Source organism: Danio rerio, chromosome 2 (assembly GCF_049306965.1).
Source record: "Danio rerio strain Tuebingen ecotype United States chromosome 2, GRCz12tu, whole genome shotgun sequence".
NCBI lineage: Eukaryota > Metazoa > Chordata > Actinopteri > Cypriniformes > Danionidae > Danio > Danio rerio.
Genome location: NC_133177.1, coordinates 47,382,501 through 47,404,751, shown reverse-complemented (window position 1 = coordinate 47,404,751; position 22,251 = coordinate 47,382,501). Strand labels below are relative to the sequence as shown.

Genomic DNA, 22,251 nt, shown 5'->3' with positions numbered 1-22,251 from the left:
TCGCACGCGCATTTCAAAATAAAAGTCCGATAAAAGCACAATAAGTTAATAATACTGACTACACACTCCGCGACCCACCAGTTGAGAAACACTGGTCTACAGAACAAACCATTATTATATATTGACTTGCCTAAGTGTCTCTACTTGCAAAGTTGACATCATTAACATTGTGAGGCATTCAAATGTCACTTTAAGCTGAATACTAGTATCTTGAAAAATATCAAGAAAAAATAAAAGTACTATCATCATGTCAAAGCTAAAATAAATCAGTTATTATAAATGAGTTATTAAAACTATTATGTTTAGAAATGGGTTGAAAAAAAATCTCTCCATTACACAGAAATTGGGGTTTGGGGTTCATGGATATTCTGAGCTAAGGGCTCTCTCCCAGGACAGCATGCCTAACACGCTTTATTATTAAATTATTAGCTTTATTATTATTATCAGCAAAGTGTGAACTCTTGAAATTGGGCTTGCGCAGTGCAAGCCATTGAAATGTATGGGTTTCAAATCGGTTTTGGTGTCTGGTGCAAAAGCCGCATCAGAGCACACAGTGATTACGGCTGGAGGAAGAGTGAAACCAATTCACTGAACACTGTTGGCCAGTGCAGCACAGCATAGCCTTAGTTTTCAACTTGTAATTTGAACAGTTTTTCTCTTCCGAGCAAGAATCAAAATTACCATTTCAACCAATAAATCTTTGCCTGCCGAAAATTTGGTCAATCCCTGAATATAGACATTACAGCCCTAAAATCAGGGTGGAGTAAACGGATCATATTAAAACATACACATATTATTATATATTAGATAGTCAATTAATACAAATTAGCCACTAATCTGCCTGGTAACACAGCCTAGTCAATGCTACTTGAGTAGGTCCCAATAGTTTTTTTATTTATTTACTTCATGAACGTTAGAAAAATATGTTGTAAATAGTATGAATTTAGGTATTATTAATGGAATATGGATCTACTGCATCCGCCAGGTTTTCATCATCACATGACCTACTGTGTCAGTCCTGTCGTTTCAGTATAGTTTCCATTTCAGAATCTCGCTGGAAATAGTATCATCCGGTACTTTTTGGCTATACTGTTTTTTGAATCCTGTGTATTCATATTCTAATATTTTTATTGATTTTTCAAAAGTCTTCAATTTATTCACAACACACATATTGAACAACATATTAACATGGTACACAGATACAGACATACACCTCATAAAGAAAAAGTGAGAAAGAGAAAAATGAAAATAAATAAATGAAATAAATAAAAAATAAATAAAAATAGATAAAACAAACAAGGAAATTAGAAATAAACTCTCACTTAGGATATAATAACCCCTAAGCAATCAATGTAGGATTGGAAAGGCTGCCAAACCTCTTGAAACTTTTTAGTAGAGCCTCGTATGGTGTACTTAAGGTGCTCGAGTTAAAGAAGTGATAGCACTTCTAATATACAATGTTTGTGGGATGGCAGGTTTATTTTTTTCCACCTGAGAAGAATCAGGCATCTGGCCAATAAAAAAGAAAAGGCAATGATTTCTACATGATTAGCTGACAGGTACATTTCTTCTGGCACTGTACCAAAAATTAAAGTCAAAGGATTAGGATCCCTATGAATTCTATGTATTCAGACAAACTTGGCTCACATTGACCCAGCCAATTATCTGAAATATGTTTTATTTCTGTTATGCAAATGAATCATTTATATGTGTAAAAATATTTTACCATAATGTTCATGTCATGTGCCCATATGTCTCTAATATTTAACTAAAATCTAGTTTAAACTGTATATTTACTCATTTAAATATTTTCCATAATAAGTAGTACCCATTCTTTCTTTCTTACAAACATCTACGTTTTCTAAAATCCGTTTTTAAGCCGATTAAAACACAAATTCACAAGAAATGATGAGGTAAATTGGTCTCAGTCCACCAGAGTGGAATTAAAACCTGCGGCTCCCATTTTTTGGCGACTGAGGTGGATACATTGCTTTTAGCTCTGGTGTCCCATATCCAGTATGATGAATGAGGCCCAGTTTGTAGACTGAGCTGCCAGCTGCTTGTGGGACAGTTTAGGGTCAGTGATAAATGAAAACGTGATGTTAAGGGTCATTTAACTGTGTTTGCTCTCTTTACACCATGATTTCCGCATGTTTCCCATTTTAAACTGTTTTATTTAAGGGTTATGACATTGCGTGTATTTGTTTAAAACAGTCTGACTGCGCTGTTCCCTATAACATCTTAAAGGGCCAGTTCACCCAAAACTGAAATGCTGTCATCATTTACTCACCCTTTACTTGTCACAAACATGTTGGTGTTTACATGTTAAATGCAAAAGTTATTTTGCAAAAATGTTGAAAGCCTGTAACCATTGACTTCCAGAGTATTTGTTTTTCCTACAATGGAAGTCAACGGTTGTCAGTTTCTAACATTCTTCAAAACATCTACTTTTGTGTTCAAGAGAAAAACCACTTGAGGGTGAGTAAATAGTGAGTCAATTTTAATTTTGGGTAAACTTAAAGTCTATTCTTCATAAAATATTGTAGCTTTTTGGATTATATCTTTGAAGAATTAAAGAATAGATTAAACATCAAGATATCAATGGATCTTAAGAAAGATGTCTGTTTGCATGCTGTTTTAAAAAAAAATCAGTACAAAAGTACTAGTAAAGTCTTCTGTGTACTATGTTTAAACCTCTTGACCTTGTGGCTTGTCTCTGGTTGGCTGCAGTTGTATCTGGGTGTGGTTCTGTCTGCTGTGGTCATCATAACCGGCTGCTTCTCATATTATCAAGAAGCCAAAAGCTCTCGGATCATGGACTCCTTCAAAAACATGGTGCCTCAGGTCAGTGTGAGCACAGCAGTGAGTTGCCGCTGGGTAAAAGTGTGTCTGCCAAATGAATACATGAAACGAATGCCAAATCCCAAACGGAAACCATCATTATGAGCAATGTTTTATATAATTTACATAAATCCACATAAATCCCTTTTTAGCATTGGAAAGCTTGATGTATAATTCCTATAAATGCATGTAAATCCTTCCTAAGTTTTGAAAGAAACCATATTGTCAGCTCCTTTTCTCGGAATTAGCTTTACTGTATGTTGTTTTCAATACTGCCACAGTTTATACAGTAAAGACAATGTGCAACACAGTGGCTCAGTGGTTAGCAATGTCACCTCACAGCAAGAGGATTGCTGGTTCGAGTCCTGGCTGAGTCAGTTGGCATTTCTGTGAGAAGTTTGCATGTTCTCCCCGTGTTGACGTGGTTTTCCTCCAGGTGCTCCGGTTCCCACCACAATCCAAAGACATGCGGTATAGGTGAATCAAATAAACTAACTTGGCCATAGTTAATGTGTGTGAATGAGTGTGTATAGAGTTTCCCAGTACTGGGTTGCAGCTTGAAGGGCATCTGCTGTGTAAAACATATGCTGTATAAGTTGGCAGGTTATTCCGTTGTGGTGAATTAAGGGACTAAGCTGAAGAAAAATGAATGAATGAATGACATAGGCAATACAGATTACAATTTCTAGACTTTTATAGACAGTTCTGATGGATTTACAGTGTTGTTTATGGAAAAATTAAATGAACTGAAATTAAAAATAATAAAAGTTTAGGGCAGTTTAAATGCTGAAATTAAAGAAACTCAAACAGAGTGTATGGATGAATAACCGGAGATGGGTGACCACCACACGGTAAATTGATACAGTATTTGCTGCATTTACATTTTATGCACTTACGAAAGAGGAACAAAACTATTTATCAAAGAGCTAACAATGCTTTGTTGTGCACAATGTTTCAAGTTTATCAGACAGCTAGATCAGGAAAGAAGAAATGTTTTTATTTTTGGGGTTTTTTAACCTTTATACATAGGAAAGTGTAAAATGGAGCCAGGAAAGCATGAAGAGCAGAGAGAAGGTTTGGCATAGGACCTTGAGCTGGGAATCTAACTTGGGTCACTGTGAGCACATCAGTGCTATGTGTCGACGCACTACTGTAACTACTAGGCTGTTGGCGAGATAATGTGGTATATGCACAGCTAGTGTTTTTCAGAAAATGATTAAACTTGAAAGCTTAATATGACTATTTTAAATTTCATGAGGATTCTTTTACAGCATTGATGCTGAAATGTAATTACAATACATTTAGTTAAATTGATTTAAGCATTCATTTAGTTGTTCAAGTTTAAACGAGACGAAAGACCATGTAAACACTAGCACCATCAGCAGGCGAGCGCAGAAACTCCATTAAAATACTGTTGTAAATTAAATGTTAATATTTTAAAGACATGGCTGGGGGAAATGGAATTTAATGCAGTGCTTCTTGTCTAGTTTATTTGTGGCAATTTTGTAATGGAAAGACAGTTCACCTGAAGCCCTGAGGCTGGCTGGCTGAAATTAAAAAAGCCCATGTGCATATACCTCATTGATTTTTTTTTGATAAATCGGTCAATGTGCACAAATGCACTAATCTTTATTAAACTCTGCATGAACTGGAAGCTGCGACCGTTTTTTTTTTTCCCCCGTATTGTGACACAGATCAGAAACAGAATAGAATGGAGAAACAAAATATTAAATGAGAAAACAGTGAGCGTGGATTGTTATTTCCCCCCTGCGAGCTGATTGGATATAGTAAAGTCGGCATTTCATTCAGAAAGACCGGGAAAAAGTAAACTATTTTTTTAATGATATGCACAGATGAATTATTCACCAATGAGAGCTAACAAAATCAGCATGGTTGGATTTGATTTCATGTGTACAGTACCGATGTATATGGATGTTTATCATTAGCTGGGTTTCCATTACTCTCTATTAATATGCAATTTGAAGTATCACATTAGAAATGAGCGATGTGATGCCAAATTTTTTTAGAATTAAAATCCCTTAATTCACAAAAAAGTGTCTACGCTCGCTTGAGGTGGTTTTGGACTTAAAAAAAAAGGTTAACATGAATGATGTGAGATGGAAATGCATTTGCCAAATAAAACATTAAACCTGTGTAACTGTGTCCATTATGCTTATCGTGTTTACTGTTGGTTGCTAGGTTACCAATACTACAGTCAACCACTCTAACAACTTTTTTTTATATGTCTTTATTACATTTTAACTTTACACTCAGATAATACAGAAGAAAAAAACTTAGTATTTTACATCAATATTTATGACCTGTCTTCAATTAACACATTTTCAACTCCACCACATTCTAGAAACAATTTAATAGGTCCCCAAGCTCCCTCAAAGACATTGTATTTAACTCCTCATATATAGGTAATGTTTACTGTTGTCATGTTTGTGCACTTTACCAACTTAATGAAAACACACCTAAATCGCAAGTGGGATTTTGAAAAAATGTTTTGCTCATTTTGAAAAGATTTGCTTTATTGAAATCCTGTTATTGATAGTGCAGGGTTGCATATTACAAACTTAATACTGAGATGCTAGCTGCTATATACCTGTTCCTATATAACCTATATAAGGAACAACTTTTTTCTATCAGCAAGCTTTGGTGATCCGGGATGGGGAGAAGCTTCAGATAAATGCAGAGGAGGTGGTTCAGGGAGACCTGGTGGAGATTAAGGGTGGAGATCGAGTCCCCGCTGACCTGCGCATCATCTCCTCCAGTGGCTGCAAGGTAGACAGATATTACGTGCAGATCTGGGATCAGCTTTGCTTATTAGCTGAAAGTCTTAGCAAGATGAATGAGCTCAGAAAGAGAGCATTCTCTACCACTTGTCTGTCTTTCATAGGTTGATAACTCGTCTCTTACTGGAGAATCTGAACCTCAGACTCGATCTCCAGAGTTTACTCATGAAAACCCCCTGGAGACCCGAAACATCAGCTTCTTCTCCACCAACTGTGTGGAAGGTCTGTCATTTGTTTATTTACTGTCTGATTGATTGGTTTTATTTAGAAATGTTTATGAACATTCATTTCTTCCTGCATTTGTTCATACTTATTTTTGTCAGCATTATTCAATTTAGTCACCTGTTCATTTATTTTTTATCTCCCGTATCACTCCTTTAATGTTGCTGTTATTATGTATTTGAATCTTTATTCATTCAGCAGTGGGACATTTGATTTATTATTTTTCTTTTTATTTAAAAGTGGTATTTGTAGGAGTAGCCAAAATACATTATATGAGTCAAAAGGACTGATTTTTCTTTTATTTTAACAAATGTTTATTACACTTCAGTTTTTCTCCATTGGTTTGATGCTTTTCTTGAAACAGAAATTACACTCTCAAAATTCTAAGATCATTTGGCAAAACAGTGTACCAGTTTAGGACAACACTATAGCTCCCTTGCAAAAGCTCATACCTTTCCCAAAACAGTTCCCTCATGTGTCAAAACTACATTTCCTTCTCATTTAAACAGTCAGAGCCCCAAAAAGCTTCGTCCCTTTAGCATTGTGTAAGCACTGCAAGCTGAAATGTTTAGATGTTTTGTCATTATGGCAAAGGACCACTAAAATATCCCTTATGTCCACCTTACAGTCTTAGCCTAGTCCTTCAATAACAATGACTGTACAGTTTTTTGTCTTGCTAACAGAATACAATTGTGTATAAAACTGAAAAAAAGAAATGGGATTTTAGGGTAAGAGTAGCCTCTAAGATTTAATGTCACACATTGCAGTCATACTGCCAAGGAAATGGTAACTCCACACACAAAGTAACTTCCATATGTCAGAGCAAAAAGAATAAATAGCTGTAATAAATTGTAATCAAATGTTCCAAGGATTCACCTACTGTATGGTATTCATGGTATTATGGTCTTGACTAATTTTGACAATTGAACAGACTGTTGTGCATGTAATAACATATACAATGAAATGACGCTGACACATTTCGGAGAGAACAACCATTAGACTGAGAATTACCGGTCAGTTTAGATCAACAAGATCTATTCACTTGGAAATTGTGCTAAATGTAGGCTTTCTGTACTTAATCATTTGCAAAAATGTACTTAGACATTTGCAATTTAATGAAATGAATGAGAAATTCAAGTCTGTTGTGAACAATTGCCAAAGGGCTTGGAGGTTTGTTCATGTTGTTTTGAGAATGTAATTTCTGTTTCAAGAAATGAGCCAAACCAATGGAAAAACTGTTAATATCATGTCAATTTACTATTGTAAATATATCACAGGTAAATTCTCAGTAATGCACATTGCTTAATATTTAGATTGTTTTGAACTTACAGATGTAAGATTTTTTTTCAGCTTTCATACGATGTATAAGTCTTAATTTCAAAAAGATTGACACTTAGAACTTTATGGTTTTGTTCAGCTAATGCTGTAAAGTATTATGTTACTTGTACAATGCTACATATTTAAAAAGAAAAGTAAAATAAAAGGCTTTAACTGATTATTTTTCAACTTTCAAAGTCCATTTTATCAGAAATTTCAAACAATAAATGATATTGTGTTAGCCTACCTCTATGTATAATGGTGACTAATTAGTTCATGCATATATTTAAATCAATCTCTTTTGAAGTAGCTACAAAAACTTTGTAAAGTAATTAACTTTAACAACAGATTGGACTTAAAACCAAATTCATATATATATACATACAGAACTATTAGCCCCCCTGAATAATTAACCCCCTGTTTATTTTTCACCCAATTTCTGTTTAAAGAAGAGAAGATTTCTTTCAACACAGTTCTTAACATAATTGTTTTAATAACTCATTTCTAATTTTTCAAGACACTTCTATACAGCTTAAAGTGACATTTAAAGGCTTAACTAGGTTAATTAGGTTAACTAGGCAGGTTAGGGTAATTAGGCAAGTTATTCTATAACTATGGTTTGTTCAGTAGACAATCGGGGGGGAAAGTAGCTCAAATGGGCTAATATTTTTGACCCTAAAATTGTTTTGAAAAAATTAAATGCTGCTTTTATTATAGCCAAAATAAAACAAATAACACTTTTACCGAAAGAAAAAAATATTATCAGACATACTGTGAAAATGTCCTTGCTCTGTTAAAAATTTAAAATTAAAAAAAAAAAAAATTAAGTCTCTGGTTAATTAAAAATTAATTAAAAAATTAATTAATTAAAAATTATATATGTATATATATGTATATATATATATATATATATATATATATATATATATATATATATATATATATATATATATATATATATATATATATATGTGTGTGTATATATATATATATATATATATATATATATATATATATATATATATATATATATATATATATATATATATATATATATATATATATATATATATATATATATATATATATATATACACAGTATATATATATACATACATACATACATATTTACACAGTTGAAATCAGAATTATTAGCCCCCCTTTAATTTTTTTTCTTTTATATGTAAAACGGAGTGATGCGGTGGCACAGTGGGTAGCGCTTTCCAAAAAATTGGGCACCCCTCTGTGGCTGCATAATAGTGTGCTCTTTCTGTATAAGTGAATATCACAATGAAATGGCTTTCAGAAAGCTAGATAATGTCATGTTTTTCACACAGAAACACATAGTGTAACAGTACTGAGATGTGTGAAATTAAATTGAAATTGAAAAATTGAACATGACCTCTCTGGACAGAAAATTAAAGCATGGACCAATTGCTTGCATTTTTAAATGTCTATAAATCTAGTTTAATCCTGCCCCTTTTTACTGCACCGTACAACAGAATTTTGCACGCACAAACTCTAATGTGACTTCAGCTTAACATGTCCAAACAGAATATATATATATATATATATATATATATATATATATATATATATATATATATATATATATATATATATATATATATATATATATATATATATATATATATATATATATTATACTTAAAAGATATTTATTTAAAGATATGCATGTATTAATTAGTCACCACTATATATAGAGGTGGGCTAACATAATATCATTTATTTTTCACAATTCCTGATAAAATGGACTTTAAAACTTAAAAAATATAAGAATTATAAAACCCACAGTTCCTGTGATTATTGCATATGAGATGTGCTACTGTATATAAGGCTTAGTGATATTTTAATAGTAGCTGGCATAAACAGCTACTGAAAGGTTGATCTTGCATTTAAGAATGAACATACACTGAAAAAAATTATTAATTGGATTTACCACATTTTTTAAGATAAGTGGTTGCAAACAATTTACAAGGCTTAATTTAAACAGGCAAAATGCATTTAGTAATGTTCAACTTAATTTGTTTGTTTTATTAAGCCTATATAAATTGTTTACAAAGACACAAACCGAAAGACCAGTACCGTTTTTTTATTTACAACATTAATTGGTTCATTTTATTTTACATGTGCAGGTACAGCCCACGGCATCGTGATTGCTACAGGCGATCATACAGTGATGGGCCGCATTGCGACTTTGGCATCTGGTCTGGAAGTGGGTCAAACTCCCATCAACATGGAGATCGAGCACTTCATTCACATCATCACAGGGGTGGCCATCTTTCTAGGCATGTCCTTCTTCATCCTGTCCATCATTCTGGGCTACACCTGGCTGGAGGCCGTTATCTTCCTCATCGGCATCATTGTCGCTAATGTCCCTGAGGGTCTGCTGGCTACTGTCACAGTAAGACACACATATATTATTCATACACACCACACTTTAAATGTTTGGGGTCAGTAAGATTTTCTGACATACTTTCAGAAAGTGTGCGTTAAATTGATTAAAAGTGAAAGCAAACACAGTTATATTATGAAAGTAGGGCTGACAAGTGATATCTTAGTGAATTGTGATATAATTTATGCCGATACAATTCCATCCGATGATTTAACAGGTTTATTTGGATTGACTGGGGGGATTTTGTAGAGGAGTAAATCTCAAATAATATATAACACATAAATTACAAGCATAGATGAATAAAATATAGTTAAGATAAAAGTCAATTATAGTTTTCAGGTATTCACTGTTCAGGTACAAATATTGAAGAATCAACACTGCATAGTCTTCATTGTATATTATTTAATCTTTATTAAAGTTACAAAAAAATTCTTGTGAACAGATGTTTTAAAATTAGAAATATTGAAGTGTTCACACAGTCACATTCCTTAAAGGAACAGTTCACTGAAAGATTACTGACTATTTACTCACACTTCACATGTTTCAATACTATAGGAGTTATTCAATTATATTCTTTTTGTGTTCATCAAAAAAACAACTCATAAATGTTTGAAACAAGTGAACTATCACTTAAAAATGTTTGCAGATAATAAATGTTTACTTCATTATGATTAAACTCTATATTAAACTATAATCCCAACATTGCATATCCTGCGATGTGACCATACCAGATGCACACATTTCGATAACGATGCTGAAACGATATATTATGCAGCCCTAACTTGAATATAGGTTAGTTGTTTTTACTTCTTTGGTCACACTTTACAATGAGGTTCATTAGTTAATGTTAAGTAATGCATTTACTAACATGAACAAACAATGAACAATACATTAACTACAGTATTTATTCATGTTATTAAACGTTACAATGAAAATACAGTTGTTTATTGTTAGTTTATGTTAACTCATGGTGCATTAACTAATGTTAACAAGCACGGACTTGAATGTTAATAATGAATTAGTAAATGTTCAATTATAGTTAATAAATGCTAAACAATTGTTGTTCATGATTAGTTCATGTTAGTAAATGCATTAACTAATGAACCTTATTGTAAAGTGTTACCACTTCTTTTCTGTCCTTGGCCAAAAACCTGCTCTCACATTGCTGTTTAGGCATTATCAAAATCAATTTTACATAGATATAAAAACTAATTTAAACAACATAGATTGTTGTGTGTTCTATGATATGCTGTATTGTTTTTCTTATTGTTTACCATGTATATGTAGACATTACATGAAACATTACGTCATGAAAATGTACTTGAAAGTTCTGGAAAAGTCTTGGAAAAGTCATGGAATTTTTGTGGTAAAAATGTGTATGAACCCTGATAATAGTTGTAACTCATTTCTAATAACTGATTTATTTTGTCATTCCCATGATGACAGTACATAATATTTGACTAGATATTTTTTAAGATATTAGGATTCAGCTTAAAGCGACATTTAAAGGCTAAACTAGGTTAATTAGGCAAGTTAGGGTAATTAGGCAAATCGTATAATAGTGGTTTGTTCTGTAGACTATATAAAAAAGGGGGCTAATAATTTTTTTTTATTATTAAAACTGGTTTTATTCAAGCTGAAACAAGACAAATTTTTAGACAAAAACTTTCTCCAGAAGAATAAATATTATAGGAAACACTATAAAAAATATCATTCGGGAAATATTTAAAAAAGAAAACAAATTCACAGAAGGGCATATAATTTTGACTTCAACTGTACATGCAAACTGTCATATATCAGATATCTGGACGATGCAAAATTAAATTTTAAACAACAATCATATTTTATTATATCTTTTTAATCAAATTAATCCAGTTCACATGAGCAAATGAGACCTTTTTAAAAAAACGTACAGACCCCAAAACTTTTAAATGCTTTTATATACACCCACAGACTGAAGGTTTTGTTCACGTCCTTTCATTCTTTCCAGTCTTTTATCCTTCTCTCTTTGTCAAGACTCCGTCTTCCATTGACTTCTAAAACCCCACAAAAGCACGTTTCAAAGGCAGAAAGACCATAAAACAGCATTGCCTTTCAGCCTGTGTCCTTTAACACCAGTCAATCTCTCTCAGGTCTGCTTGACTCTGACAGCAAAGCGTATGGCTCGCAAAAACTGCCTGGTGAAGAATCTGGAAGCTGTGGAGACTTTGGGTTCCACCTCCACCATCTGCTCGGATAAAACTGGGACCCTGACTCAGAACCGGATGACCGTCGCTCACATGTGGTTTGACAACCAGATTCACGAGGCCGACACCACTGAGGATCAATCAGGTCAGCATGCTTTAAGGTCCACAGACATCTCGAGTGAACATTGCAAGGGCTATTCATGCTTCAAATTGTTTCATTCTGAAGCCTGGGCAAGCAAAATCCTGGGCTATCTAGTTTCACGGTTTACTCTGGAGGCGTTTCACATTGCCACAATGGATTTTTTTTCCCGATCTTTTTACTGACATTTTAATCAATAAAACAACTATTTCAAAAAGATTTGAAAAACAGAGAGAAATTATCTTTGCTCCAACAGAGCCCCACTGCCCTACTGCACTGCTTCTAGACAATATGCAACATAGGCTCATTCTGAAAACGTATCCCTATATACATTTCTGGAGATTGCAAATTATGTAGCCAGACGTACAGCATGTATGGCTGTATTTCATCTTTAAAGCCAACACTAGAGTGCGATATGACGTCGTTATTTTTAACAAACGGCTTTGCTGCTGTTACCAGTTTGTCCAGTTAGCTTGCCATGTACGTCGGTGGACTTGAGTTGTAGAGACGAGTTGACCACAATGACGGGGTCAATTCGAGTTTGGCGAAGAATGGTTCCAGAAAACAGGCAAGACTAAAACAGAAGCCAAAAAAATTATATAAACAAATAAATAACAGGGTGAGAATGTCGTAAAATCTGAAAACAGTAAAAATCAGACAAGGACTTTTTTTTCTGGATTGCTTTTTAAAACTGTTGGCTGTGTTTAGGAAAGTGGGTGGGCGGGTCAATTGGTGCTTTTGAAAACACTTGGTTTGGTTTAGGGAAGGAGGAAGGTGGGTCAGTCGATTGCTCAGTCAGTCAGTTAGTCGAAGGCGACCTCTGGTGGATTTACGCAAGAACAGCAGGTGAGAGAAGTTTCACTCGGGAGGGAAATTTGAGATCTGAAAAATGTATACACAGCGGCCTCTGGTGGATTTGTGTAAACAAAAACTGCAAATAAAAAAATAAACGTAGCTCCTTGGACATATTTAGCGGTTTCCAGAAATGTACTGTATATACGGGTATGTCTTCAGAATGAGCCTGGGTTGACAAGTAGATACAAGTTCAGTCATTTATTGTACATGTGTATAATATAAATCACAATAGGCTAAAAGATCAAATAAAGATATCAAACATAGACGAAAATTTTAAAAAATGGAGGGAAGAAAAAAAGTGAGAAACAAATAAACAACAGCCAAATCTCAAATAATAATTGTGGATCCAATTGCCCACAATGCATTTTGTAACGCATTTTATGAAGCAGGTTTTATTATTATTATTATTTTTTACTTTTTATTTATATGTGAAATATTTATTTACCCAAGAATAAAAAATGGTGCTTAGAATGGTGAAAGTTCATTGTTTAAAACACAATTGTGTCTGAAATACTGCTCCAAAATAACAAAAACAAAACAAAAACAAACATAAAAGCAGTAGTTTATCTATGTACTATATTCAGGGTGGAAATTACAGGGGTATTTGTCAGCCCTAATTAATGCTTGATTTACCCCCTGAAGAACATCAGAACTAGATGTGTGATGGTATCGGGAAAATCATAATAATAATAAAATAATATAGATGTAAATTTGACCCCATATAATGGTTTATGTCATTGACAATGAATGATTGCACCTAGCAGAGATGTGGGAAAATATTCAGTCCGTGCGGTCTGAAACAGGCACACTGTAAGTGTTTAAAAGACACCTTTTTTGTAAATTAGGTGTTTGTGTCTCCATATAGCCTACATATTGTTAGATTCCACAGAAGATCATAAAGCACTGTTTATTTCATGGGTATCTTTGTTCTGCTGAATTTATCAGAGCTGAAAATCCTTGAATTTTCATCTTGTGTTATCAAGTTTTAAAATGTCCTTCGATGTTGGATAAAGTGCTTGAAATGGAATATGCTTAAATAAAAATTTTATTATAATTAATAATAAAATAAAATAAAATAAAATAAATGTTAATAAAGATAGTAAATGACAGTAATTCAATGGTGGGTTTGGGGCAAACATGCCACCACAAATTTACTATACTGCACTATACTATACTATACTATACTATACTATACTCTACTCTACTCTACTCTACTATACTATACTATACTATACTATACTATACGATAGAACGGAAAAATAGTATCTAATATAATGTGATGATGTATATGTATGTACAACGGGGAAAACTGGACATGTCATGTTTTTTTTTACTTGAGTCAGATTTTTAATTGAGTCAGATTTAAAACAAAAACAAAACAAAAAATCTGAAAAAAAGAGTTGTGTGTAATAATAACAATGGAATGACACAAGGAAAAAGTGATGAAATGTAATTAATAATTTGTAAAAGGCTTTTTTGTTGATGGCAGCTTAAAGACGCCTCTCATATGGAGAATGAACTCGCATGAATTGCTCAGGTGTGAGTTTTTTTTCAGATAGTGTAATAATCATGATGGTTCTGTGGGTCACGTCTATTAAATCTGAGCGTTTTAAAATGCTCTATTGGATTCAAGTCTGGAGATTGGCTGGGCCATTCTACAGCTTGATTTTCTTCCACTGAAAGCATTTGAAGTTTCCTTGGCTGTGTTTTAGATCATCGTCTTGCTGAAATGTCCACTCTGGTTTCATCTTCATCTTCCTGCTAATGTGGATGTTGGACTGAAGCAGCTAATAATAATTTATAATGAGGAAGGGCAGAGGGTTGCTGAATAACTACTGAGAGATTTCAGCTGCTGTCTGGGCTTTCACTGCCTTACTATACCTCCCTTTCCTCATGTCTTCTATACCTTTTCACTGCATCGTTTTATTTTGTTACACATAACTTCATTTATAATCAAATTAGTTTAGTTTTTCTGCATATATGGATTTTTTTGGTTATTACCAACATTTAGTGAAAATTTCAAGTCAGTAGCACCTTTATAAATACGTTTTCTGAGAAAAATGGTGACGTGTTCAATACTTATTTTCCCCATTATGAATATGTAACTTGCCACACTTGTAAAGTCCTGGAAAAGTTAGAAGATAGACCTGAAAAGTTCTTCAATTGGACTTTAGAAAAGGTGTAAGAACCATGATTCATCTATGCTTGTAATTTGTTTATTATATCTTATGCAGATGCACTCCCCTACAAAGTCATCCCAATTCATTTTAAATCATGATTTTTTTCCAAATTGAATTCATTAAGTCACCTTGTAAAATTCTATTCATATTTCAATATATATCGAAGGAAAACTAAATAATGCAATGGGATTTCTCCCCAATATCATGCAGCCATAAACTAAATGCATTTCAGAAGTCCGGTTTCTCAACTGAGTGGTATTACAGTGGTTAAAACATTATTAAAGGGAAAGATGAATAATGACATAATGAATCATGACAGATGTATTTCACATGCACTCTGAGCAGTTGTGGCAAGACCTGTATTTGCTTTCAGTGTGGACCAGTGTTATTGTAATAGTTTGTAATAGATGTAATAGTTTTTTTAAGAAAACCTGCTCTATAATGTAAGCTTTCAGAGTCAATTAAAATTCCCGATCACAGTTGTGGTGGCCATTGTGTCTTCTTTGAGTGAGGCACTTTACCCATAATCCTCCAGAGACACCGTTCTTGTAATTAGCACACTTTTAGTCGGCTTTGACTGGGCTAAATGGCAGTGTTTTCGACATCTTTTGAACATTCCCAGTGATATTGTCCTCTTGATCTCTTCATATATCAGTTTGAGCACACTTGACCAAACCTTTTCTTCTCTTCTGTCTGGCTCTGTGTGTGTAGGTTGTGACTTTGATAAAAGCTCTCCCACCTGGTTCTCTCTGTCTCGAGTGGGGGGGCTTTGTAATCGTGCTGTTTTCAAAGCAGGACAAGAGGAGATTCCTATACGCACGGTAAGGCACACAACCATTTTAATAGTGTCTTTTTGAAAGGAAATTATATTTTAACAAGGACACATTGAGTTAATCAAGCAGTAAAGACATGATCTGTTTTTAAAAGCACATCTGTTTTTAGATGTGAGCTCTTTTAGATAAGAGCTCTTTTCTGTGTTTTTAACAATATAACAGAAAAGAGCTCCCAACTTTACTTTAATGTTCTGAAATGTGAGAGACATATATATATATGGAAGAGACATATATATGGAAAGCAAAACAAATGAAAAACTACGAGTACAGTATACAGTACAAAGATTCTTACTTTTTGATGTCACCAATTTTTTAATATACAGTAAATAGAGTAAATACTGTACAGGTTACTTGCATTGTAGATGTATTGATTTGCATATAAAGCATTATGTTCACTTGAAAAAGACAGACTTGAAACTAGTCTCGTTTAAAGCAGTCTAGCGAGTAGCCAGTGCATTCTCTCTTTTGAACTTCCTAGCTAAACGCTAGCATTCACTTACAGCACCTTAGCAACTGCACCATAGATTCCCATTGTAAAAACTGGCATTGACTTAATATTGGACAAAATTTGTAAGGTTAAAACTGCATTAAACTGTTTTAGAGGCTTAAAGCTGGACTAGTTTAAAATGGTCTAGGAAGCGGTGACTAAGTGGTGACATTTTAACTTTTTAACCACATCCTACTAAACTATTTACAGCACTCTAGCTACTGCCCCATAGACTTCCATTGTAGACAAACATGTAGCATGATTATGATGTTAACAATATGCTAGTAACATACTAATAATAATAATTATAACATACTACTAATAATCAGGGCTTGAAAAGAACTTTTTTGATCATTAGCAACTGTGAATAGTAATTTTCCAACATTACTAGCCACTTACCATTTTCACCAGCCACAATTTTGATGTTGGGAAAATATATTTTATATGCACAAAATTGACCTTGGAATGAATGCTAAAATTACGTGATTTAAATGTGTTATGTCCACATGAGTCCTCATTCATTTAATGTTTTTGCGTGTTGTGACCTTGCAAAATGGTGATTTGCATGTGTTGGGGTTTCATAGTGTTACATTGCATTTAGTTTTATTTCACATGACTTTCTAGGGCTCAACAATGTAACATGCTAATGGTGCTAGTAACAGGCTAATCATGGTACGATCATGCTAATAATACTCACAACATGCTATTGACATCCCAAGCATTTTAACAAGATGTTAGTAACATGCTAATCATGCTAGAAACATTCTAGTAACATGCTAATCATGTTAGAAACGTAATTGCATGCTAATGTTAGAAACATGGAAATGCACACAACATTATATTCCAACAACATGCTAAGTAACATGTTAATCTGTTAAAACTTTTTTGTAACATGCTAATAATTCACACAACATTGTATTAAAATTTCGACCTTGTTAGCATGTTAGTAACATGCTAAAAATGCTAGTAACAGGCCAATGATGGTAACAACATGCTAATATGCACAACATGCTATTAATATTCCAACCATTTTAACAACATGCTAGTAGCATGCTAATCATGTTAGAAACTTACTTGTAACACGCTAATGTTAGAAACAAGGTAATGCACGTGTTCTATTAATATTCCAACCATATTAACAACATGTTAGTAACATGCTGATGCTAGTAACAGGCTAATCTTAGTAACAACATGCTAATAATACTCACAACATGCTATTAACATTTTAACAATGCTAACAGCATACTAAGTAACGTGTTAATCTGCTAACTTTTTTTGTAACATGCTAGTTATGCTTACAACATGCTAATAATTCTCACAGCATTCTATTATTATTTCAACCATGTTATCAACATGTTAGTAACATGCTAATAATGTTAGTAACAGGCTAATCATAGTAACAACATGTTAATAATACTCACTACATGCCATTGACATTCCAACCATGTTAACAACATGTTAATAACATGTTAATCACATTAGTAACATGCTAATCATGTTAGAAACTTACTTGTAAAATGATAATGTTAGAAGCATGGTAGCCTAATGGACACAACATTCTAATAACATCCCATCCATGCTAACAACATGTTAGTAACATGCTAATCATGCTAGAAACATGCTAATAATGCACACAACATGCTGATGAACCTGATAACATGTTTTTAATGTACTAATCATGCTAATAACATAATACTGATAAGTTATTCATGCTAAAATCATGATATTAACATGCTAATTATGTAATAATCATGCTAAGAACATACCAACAGCAATTATCATGCTAGCAATGTGCAAGTAACATGTTAGCCTTATCATGCTAACAACATTTCAGTAACTATTAATCATGTTAGATTGTAAACTGCTTCGAAACTCTTTTAAAGCTACTTCAATTTTCAAACTTTAGGATCTAGTTTAAGTTGTTATAAAAACTGACTTGATTGTTTTTAATATGTTGGTGTGGATGTAAAGATGCTCACTGTGAGTTTGTGTGTTTGTAGAGGGATACAGCAGGAGACGCCTCAGAATCTGCTCTGTTGAAGTGTGTGGAGATCTTGTCTGGCAATGTTGAGACTCTCAGAGAGAACAACCGGAAAGTGGCCGAAATTCCATTCAATTCAACTAACAAATACCAGGTATATCTTCAGGAAACCAAAATACGCGAAGCTTTGAAGATCTTTTACAAGCAGTTCATGTCGATGTCATACAGATATTGATTCAAATAATAAATAATCCCCATCCTTCTCTTTTTCTCTTTGTCTCTTAGCTGTCTATTCACGAGTTAGAAGACAGTCCTACTGGACACCTGCTGGTGATGAAAGGCGCTCCAGAGAGAATTTTGGACAGGTAATCCATACCTGGCCTGAATACAAGGAATCCATATATAGAGCATAAAGAATATCAGTCTGTAGCTGTGATGACTGAAGAAAGAGCATTATTAAATTTAATTTAATAGCTTTAAAGGGAGAGTTGACACAGATTAATATATATATATATATATATATATATATATATATATATATATATATATATATATATATATATATATATATATATATATATATATATTTAAATATTTACATTTTTATTCGTCCATTTAGCAGATGACTTTTTTCCAAAGAAATGTCAAAATGAGGAAAATAAAAGCAGAAAAGCAGCGAAGTGTACTGTGTTAAGTCTCAGTTAGTTTAGCATTTTGTAATGTTTTTTATTTATATATTTTAACTTATTTCAATGAATGATGAACAAATAGATAGATATAGAATAGGAAACGCTCCTAAATATCCTCTTTTGTGTTTGACACAAGAAAAAAAGCTTAAAAATGACCATTTCTAAAACTAAATAAAAAGAAAAATTTTGAAAACAAATTTAAAATATGAATGAATACTGTAGTAGTAAGTAATACTGATATAACACTGGATTGTTGACAGACATTAATAAATTAATAACTGTGATGATTCATGGTAGATAAATTTCTATTTTTGATTATTAGCTTTTGTTGTTGTGGATCCATGGCTTCCTAATTTATCATGAATACATTTTATTATTTACTGCAGTGTTGATCTTAACCACAACTGAAAGTATTACAATTTGTTTCACTACACTGTAAAAATTACAACTTGCAAATTGTTAACTCAGTTTAAAATTTTAAGTTAGGTGGACATATTTTGAGCTCAGTGTTGAGTTTTCTCATGAACTGTTTGTTCAATGCAAATAATGAAATCTGTTGAGGAGACGTAAAAGTTTGATTTCTTCATTTACGTGTTTACTTCCTGCACTGTCAAACATAAAAATTTGAGTTAACATTTTAAAGCAAATGGTTGCAAAGTAATATAGATTTTTTTGAAACTTTAGTGATTGAAGTTGTGCCAATTATTATTATTAATTTTAATTGAGTTAAATCAACTTTAATCTTGACATAAACCAGCCTTTTCAGTCAACTTAAAAAAATTATTAAACGCGTCAACCACTGAGGTTAAATAAACTCTCGATTTATTTGCAGCCAGTTGCTTTAAAACTGTAATTTAACTCAACTTATTTATATTTGACACAACTTCAAACACTGTTGAACTGTCAAACAAGTTGAATAAACTCAAAATTGTTTTGCAGCTGGTTGCTTAAAATTTTTTAAGTTAACTCAACTTTTTTATTTTTTACAGTGTATTTGGAATTAAGCTGAATATAAAGTTATATATATATATATATATATATATATATATATATATATATATATATATATATATATATATATATATATATATATATGCAATAAATATAAATATATAATTCTAGAAAATTGTTATACATTAAAGTTAATATCTGAATCTTAAACTACAGTAAAAAGTAACATTAATGTATTAATAAACACCGTAACAGGATATAAATAATGCAAGAACAGACAAATATTTAATATCTATGATTATTCATAATACATCATAATTGCTCTTTTTTACATAAAGTCATGTTTTTATTCACTAACTGTGTTCACTGAATGATTGGTGATGTAGGTGCAGTACTATAATGATCAACGGAGAGGAATTCCCAATAGACGATGACTGGATGGATGCATTTCAGGGAGCCTACATGGAGCTGGGAGGACTGGGAGAAAGAGTTCTGGGTAAGTGTATCCCTCCTTTCATACTCAATTAATACTTCCAGCCATTCTTTACCTGTGAAAAAAGTATACTAAGTCAGTGTTTCTCAACCACATTGCTGAAGGACCACCAGCTCTGCACATTTTCTATGGCTGCGTCCCAAATAACCTACTATCTAGTAGGTACTGCATTTGAAATTGAATTTACTACTCGACAGTAAGAAAAGTACACTCTGTACAGTATTAATGCAAGTAGTATGAATGGAACTCAGATGTACTACATCCGCTGTCACATGACCTAACCGCGTCACTTGCTTCGATTCACTCCCGTTCATGGATTCTCGAATGCGCACTTCAGAATCTCGCCAGAAGTAGTAGGTCATCCGGGTACTTCTTGCATACTGTAGTATGTGATTTCGAACACAGTCTATGTCTCCTTTAACAAACACACCAGATTCAGATCATCAGCTTATTTGCAGAGACTAAAAGACCTGTAATGAGTGTGACAGACAAAGGAGACATCCAAAACATGCAGTACTGGTGGTCCTCCAGGAGCGTGGTTGAGAAACACTGCACTAAGTTGTATTGCAAATGTATTTTATTTTCAGTAGTACAATGCTTGTATACTAACAAAATTTTTTATAACTTTACATATAATAAAAGTGCATTATCACCATACTTTTATAACTTATCTATCTTTCTTATATGATATCTATCTTTACTCAATTTAACTTTTAACACATTTTTAAGAAATTGTAATTTGGTATATTTAAAAAAATTGTTTTGGAAAAATATAATAAAATGGAATGCGTTGCTTTTTTTACAAGTGTATTTATTTTGCATTCGATGTAAATATATTTTAGCATCATTTTTATTATGTGTTAAAAATTACCTTTGGATCAATGCATCAAAAGCTTACTTTCAAAGTATACGGTTAAACCTAATTTTTAGCATACTTTAAGGTTCATTTTATAGTATTTTTAACCATATTTTTCATCCAATTCAGCCTTCAGAAAGTAATACAACATGTGAAATGCATAAAAAAACATACTAAATCTACATTCAAAAAAATATGTTTGTTGTGTGTTTAAACTACTTCTGAAACAACACAATTCTTGAGGGTTTTTTGGGACAACTTAATTGTTTTATGTTCAATCCACTTAAATTTGTAAAAACTAACAAACTAACTTAATTCCTTCATAATGTTCCAACACAAATCGATTGTGTGAAACCCCATTTTATTTACAGTGTATACTCTACTAATTCTGATTTAAGTATTTGGCAACACTTAAGAATAACCATCCGTTATAACTAGTTAAAAGTCCATTAATAAATTGTTAAGAAAAGTTAATAGTTTGTTAATTATTTATAACTGTGCCTTATAGATAGCCAAAAGATAACTTACCAGCTGTTAGTTAACAAGTTGTAAATGACTTGGTAACTGTATTTTAATGATTTGTAACTATAGCAAATAAATTAGTAATAGATCATGAACAAGCTGTTGGTAAATTACTTACTAAAGACTTGTTAAGTATCAGTTAATAGCTTACATATGTTATTGGGCCGTTATTCTAAAGTTCCAACTATTCTTCATTTATGAACTTAGTAAATCTGGAATAGTTGCAACTTTAGATTACTGCCCAAATAACATACATAAGCAAATAACTAATATTAATATATGAACTCACACTTTACAGATCAGTTGTTCATAGTTTCTTCTAATAACACCAGTGAAACCTTTGTAGAACAGCAAATGGATGGAAAAAGTTCAAGCCACAGAAATTCGATGTGATTTTAAAAATGTTAAATGTTTTTATCCTACCTTGTTCCACTCATAGGCTTTTCTCTGTGCTATATTTTACCAAAGAAACTCCACAGATGAAA

General features: G+C 32.6%; 1 protein-coding gene across 2 annotated transcripts in view; it reads left to right on the top strand.

The window, feature by feature from the left end:
• atp1a2a (ATPase Na+/K+ transporting subunit alpha 2a) overlaps positions 1-22,251 on the top strand; it is a 52,507-nt gene that overhangs the window by 9,468 nt on the left and 20,788 nt on the right. For both annotated transcript variants that reach the window (NM_131683.1, XM_073920896.1), the window contains 9 exon segments: positions 2,731-2,844; positions 5,494-5,628; positions 5,744-5,861; positions 9,335-9,603; positions 11,727-11,925; positions 15,666-15,775; positions 18,275-18,409; positions 18,541-18,620; positions 20,282-20,391. In NM_131683.1, coding sequence (NP_571758.1) covers positions 2,731-2,844; positions 5,494-5,628; positions 5,744-5,861; positions 9,335-9,603; positions 11,727-11,925; positions 15,666-15,775; positions 18,275-18,409; positions 18,541-18,620; positions 20,282-20,391 — 1,270 coding nt within the window.